We start from the raw sequence: 5,765 nt of genomic DNA, 5'->3' as shown, positions 1-5,765 counted from the left end.
GACTTTCTTCACTTTATGTCCTCAAAAATTTTTCTGTACACTTCTTGTAAGTTAGAGATACTAGAATGTTACATCTGAATCAGCTCTTTTTCAGGCAAATGAAGAAAAAAAGAGGAAAGATCACTAAAAGAAAGCAAGGCCACAAAAAAATTCTTCTAACAGAGCTACAGCACCTTGACGACCCAAGGGAAGACAAGGCCGAAAGCGTATCCGCTTCACCAACAGGGAAGTCAGTCGCATATATTAACATGAAAAACCTGTACATGTTGAGTGTGTTTGCTTTCCAAGTCATTGCTATGTGCTGATGTCATGGGGAGCATTATTTACATGTTCAAATACAGGAAACAAGCCATGCCTGGTAGCACATGTCTGTAATTCCTACTTTTGGGAGACAGGATTCCAACTTTCAGCCTAGCTTGGGCTACTGAGCAAGACCTTTCCAATAAAAAACAAAATGTGGAGCACTTGTCCTGACTTATGAGCAAATATTCTTTCCATTACACTCTTACATTCTCATTGTTCTGTCCTGGGGGTGGCATCTATATTAACCACATAATTGCCGGAACGCTATGAATGGGCCCCAGTGTGCTCCTCTTGAGTAGGTTAAGCCATGTCAACATAGGAGACTTACTTAATGCCTCTGGTCATATACCTAAGTGTGGGAATTACAATGCATGTGTGTATTTGTGTATGTAAATTTATGCATGTAGACACATATTTGAATATAAATGGGTCTGTGTGCAAACTGGTACAAGTATTCTAGTACACACACACACACACATACACAACTTGAACAGTGATAAGTAAATGGTAACTAGCACGACAAAGTCAGGTCCAATAGGACACCAGTCTTCTAATCCTAGAGATTACAAAATAAAAACGATTTTTAAAAATTTCTTCCTTCAGTTTTCTCATTCACATATCCTGAAGAGCAGATGTTTCTTGAAACTTCTCAGCCCCAGGCTAAAGGAGTAAAAGGTGAAGGTGCGCTAGGAATATCCTGGGCGAAGCAGAGGCGCAGGGCCTGTTGTCCGTGCCCACCCAGGTTCCAAACCAGACCGCTGCTGCCTCGACCTGTGCTGGCTCTCGGGATCTTCTGGTCAGCTTCGCAACACTTCTGGAGGAGGACAAGGGGGTGGTCCAGTGTCATGGTCCATCCGCAGCCCAGCTCTTGGGCAGGCTACATTGTCTACACCTCTTCGAGATCGTTTCTCAAGTTTAGGAGAGAAAATGAAAATTTCAAACTAAAAGAAACATACAGAAAAGCGCCGTGTGTGTGTGTGTGTGTGTGTGTGTGTGTGTGTGTGTGTTGGGGAGATCTGTCCACCTCTTCTCCCCCGCCAGTGCAGCCACCAGAGCACCAAAGGAGTGGGTATCGGAGAGGGCAGATCTATAGAAACTTCCTCCAAAGTTGCAGGCAGGAACAAAACACTTCAGAAGACAAGACTGGACGGACGGGAGGAGGAGCTGAAGGAGGACAAAGCAGAGGGCACCTCACGGCGGCCCGACCAATTCTAGAACAGGGCTGGAGCAGAGAGGGTTGAGCGCTGCCCTCCTCTCCTGCGCTCAGGGCCCAGCCCTGGTTGGGGCGCAGCGGGTGCGGAGGGGAAGCGCTGGACCCGAGCAAGGCTGGCCTGGGGTTCACATCTAGGAGTAAAGGAGACGTGGAAGGCGGGAGATGGCCTCGGCTGCGTCGTTTCTGGGTGTCACTGGTCCCGGGTGTTGTAGACGATTCCCCGTTAGAACTCAGCTCCGGGGCAGCGCTGCGCTGCGCTGCGTCCTCCATTGAGGAGGACGCATCACTCGAAAGGCGGCTCGGCTCCAGGGACTGCGACGCAGACAGCGCCGGCACCTTCTCCGGGCCTCCCCTGGGGAACTGCAGCCCGGCCGCCCCGCGGGGCCACACTCGGGGCTGCGGGCGTCGAGGGCAGCGGCAGAAGGGCACTGCCGGACCTTGGGAACTTGCCCCGCCGGCAAGTTCTATCTGGGCCTGAGCTCTCCAGGGCCCGCGAACTCCTGCAGACCCACGTGTCGTCTCTTCCCGGCCCTTGCAGTCGGTGGCGAACAAGCACCCCTGGCAAATTCAGGCGCCTGCTCCCCCGAGAAGCGGAGGGACACAGAGGACAGGGGCTCGGCGACCTAGGGGAGTGCAGGGACCTTGGGTGCCTGTCAGGTCCGGTGTCCTTCCGCTGCCGGCCTAAAGCAAAGGCCGCCCAGCCCAAGCAACTGGTTGGCTTTAGGGCCTGCAGTTCCCGCACTCGAAGCTCGGGCAACCTGCTTGGACTGGGCCACCTGGCACGGACTTTTTGGGACCAGCTGGTCTTGATGCCTACACGACCCTGTCACCTCCTTCCCTCAGCTGTGAGCAGACGCTGCAGCTCCGAGACAGGCGCGGTTACAGCTCCTCTCTGGGAAGCTCAGACGCAGGAGAGGGCTACAGTGCATCTGGAAGCCTGAACAGGCAGCATTCAAATCAAACATTCCTGAGTTTGCCTTGGCTGACAGCGAGACTAGCTTTGGGCACCCTTTCCCTACCACTTCCCGCCAAAGTGGTCTCGTGGGCAGACAGATCAGCATAACTGCACAGCCCTAAAGTGCCTGCCATGAAAACACCTACCTGGATTGCCCTGGCGAGGCTTAGCCAAGGCCGGGCTTCCTTCCTGATTGTGTGATTAAGTTAATGGCCACACAGGAGAAAACAAGGGGAGGCTCTGAGTGTCTGCGTGGAGTCTCCAGAAAATGTGATTCTGGACTGGGAAGAAGCCTTTGCAAAAGGTAACGTTTGCTCACCTTCGTGCAGACCTCAGTGCCTTCCTATCTGGACCCGCAGTAGATGATGAAGCCACTTTGGTGATAAAGAGAGCCCAAGGACCAGACAGAAAGAAAAAGGATAGTCAGGGTTTTGTTTTTTTAATTAGGCCCCAGGACCACCTGCATTTGTGTGCATTGAATAGGTATTTGTTCCAGATATCCGCTAGTGTTCCAGTCTGGGGCAGTCTAGTGTGCCTGTCAAATAATGTGACTTAAAACTCCTGGAGACGCATCTTGCTTGTGTTCAAACGCCCTCACTGCTTGCTAACCATTTTGTCAGTCTTGGTCTTTCTCTAGGAAGTCCCCTTTAGGGTCAAGAGGTTTGCTCATTAGGTAAAACAAGTGGAACACGCCTCACTTATTTACAGACAGGGAAACCAAGCCACAGGTAAATCTGTGAGGCCAGCAGGATACAAGGTCAGGCTGGTCAGGAATAGCAGGGGTAGAAGTAGAATTTTGGACTGTTCTTCTGGAAGCACCTTGCTGGGGATGCGTGTAACAGTCATCAATCTGTCGCTGAGGACAACTGAAAGCAGTCCTCAAATGTAACACAGAAAAGTATCTGAACGATCCTGAAGAAGTCAGCCTACTTTTTCACCAACTTTCCTTACACTCCCTGTAGACGCCTGGTATTTCCTGATGCCAAGTCTTCCCCGCCCCAGTTTTCTTTTCTTTTTCTTATCTTTCCTCTTTGTTCTTTCAAACAGTCTCATGAAGTTGCCCAGGCAGGTCTCAAGCTTCAATCTTTGAGCCTCTCTCAGTCCTGGGATCACAGGCTGTGCCACCTCTGGGTGCTCCTCAGTCTTGTCCTTACCTGCTCCCTATCACAACGTGTTTTGTGGCAGCCTTAACATAATCAAGGCCTTGACGTCCTTTTAGGAAAAGGCATGGAAAGTCTTGTACTGAGACCTCCAGTAAATTCTCCATTTCAGACCTTTTCACAAGTGTCCCTAGGGAAGATCAGCAGAAGGGGGAAAGACGGGGAAATAGAATAGCTTTCTCCTGGGATGGCTAAAGCAGTGCCTGTATCTAGAGCATCCACCGATGACTATGCGGATGCCCAGGAGTTGTGAGCACACTACAGTAGGACCTAAGGTACCAATTCTATAGATGGTCTTATGTCTGATAGTTACTAGACAAACAGCTTACACTTACACAAATACCCTCTATTTAAGTAAGAACTGTTGCCAGCATATGAGGACTACAGAGTGACTTTCATAAAGGGAACAGGGAGAGGAGGAAAGTTGTCGGTTCTTTTTATTATAATGTTGCATAACTATTTCCCCTACCCCCACTGTGTATCTCTTGAAGACTTTAGAAGCAAAACTGGGCCCTTCAACACAGGCTGCCCTCAAACCATGATCTGTTCACTAGAAGGGTCTCTTGCTGGATGCCAGAGTGCTGAAAGGATCTAGAGTATAAAATGTTCTTCCATGTAGACATCACTCCTAGAACAAAAGTGGGTCTTTCTCTGTTCTCCCAGATGTAGGCCTGAAAACTGTCCTCTCTGGCCATTTGAGAAGATACTAATTATCTTGCTGCCGAAAAGAATGCAGATGTCCCAGCAAGAGGTTAGCTGCACAGCAGGGATTTTTGTCAAAATGAATTGTCTTTGATCAAGAAGCCCAACAACACTTTCCAGCCAAAGATTTTCCAAACCATAACCAAACCATCTTTTAGGCACACAACTGGCTCACACTAAACATCCGCAAAGTGGGTCAAGGCTTATTACCCCTCTCTTCTGCCATCTCTTCCTTTCTGTTCAGGGACTGAACGGTATCTGCTCAAAGTGCAGCACCTGACTATCGAAAAAGTATGTTAAGAACTTTTCAAAAAGTAGCTTTGAAGAAAATAGTCATTTATTGTCAAAGCATCCAACATACCGAGATAAACTATAAAGTTTAATAAATCTTTCCAGGGATAAAAGAAACACATAACTATTCAGACTCCATTTCACTGACACAAAATTACACTTTGTATTAAAAGGAAATACATATTTACATAATTGATGACATTCTTCATTGAAGTCCATAATCATTTCATGATCCATGCACTTCCCCCTGGAAACTTGAACTGAATGGCAAGCCCCTTTTTATTCATTTTGTTTATTTCTGTAAGAACGCAAGCTATCATCAAGAAATGCAGAAAGCATCTCACCGTCCTCCGTTGCTTTATATCTAAAATAAATTTTACCCTTACATATAATTATTACATCTAAACCGTAAGTGCTTAATAATTTAAGTAGAAACGTATGACAAATGCATCAATATGTTGCAATATATGACATTTTTAAAAATGTGCCTTTGTTTTTGGGAAAGTGAAAATGCGTGCATTCAAAAGAAAACCCCTTCCAACCACCCACCCAATCAAAACTCCACCATCCTGTCGCGCGCGTGCGCGTCTCTGTGTGCGTGTCCCGGGTAAATATCTGAAGGAGGGGAAGGGGCACGTGTTCGAGCGTGTGTATGCGTGAGTGTGTGTGCGTTTGCGTGCGCGTGTGCAGCGTTTCTGGCGCGAGGAAGCGGTGGGTGTCCTCACGACTTTGCTCCTGCAGGTGGCTGGCCTGCGCGCGCGGACGCCTGGGGTCCGCTCCGTGTCAGTTGTGCGAGGTCATGTGCCTGGACAGGTGGTGGCGCTCCCTGAAGGACTCGTTGCAAATGGGGCACTTGAGTTTCTCCTCCCGCCGCCGCTTGACCAGCGGCTCCATGGCGTACTCCTTTTTGTGGTGCGAGCGCATGTGGTACACCAGGTCGGAGGTCATGCGGAAGGAGGCGTTGCACTTGGCGCACCAGTTCTGCGCGGGCAGACACAGCGAGGTGAAGGAGGGCGGCAGCAGCGTGAGCGCCGCGGGCAGCTGCAGCTGGAGGGGCCCGGCCGCCGCCGCCGCGCTCTTGGGCCAGAAGGCCGTGGCGTAGAGGAACGGGCTCTGCTTGGGCAGCCCGCCGCCGCCGCTC

General features: G+C 49.8%; 1 protein-coding gene across 1 annotated transcript in view; it reads right to left on the bottom strand.

The window, feature by feature from the left end:
- Positions 1–4,648: 4,648 nt before the first annotated feature.
- The window catches only part of Prdm8 (PR domain containing 8), a 20,349-nt gene continuing 19,232 nt past the window's right edge, over positions 4,649–5,765 (bottom strand). The window contains exon 8 of the mRNA XM_005388496.2: positions 4,649–5,764. Coding sequence (XP_005388553.1) covers positions 5,408–5,764 — 357 coding nt within the window. The 3' untranslated portion in view covers positions 4,649–5,407. The remainder of the gene's footprint in view (position 5,765) is intronic.

This window comes from Chinchilla lanigera, unplaced genomic scaffold (genome assembly GCF_000276665.1).
Source record: "Chinchilla lanigera isolate Chin_1 unplaced genomic scaffold, ChiLan1.0 scaffold00032, whole genome shotgun sequence".
NCBI classification, from domain to species: Eukaryota; Metazoa; Chordata; class Mammalia; order Rodentia; family Chinchillidae; genus Chinchilla; species Chinchilla lanigera.
The sequence above is the reverse complement of the archived record's forward strand: the minus strand, read 5'-3'. Positions and strand labels throughout refer to the sequence as shown.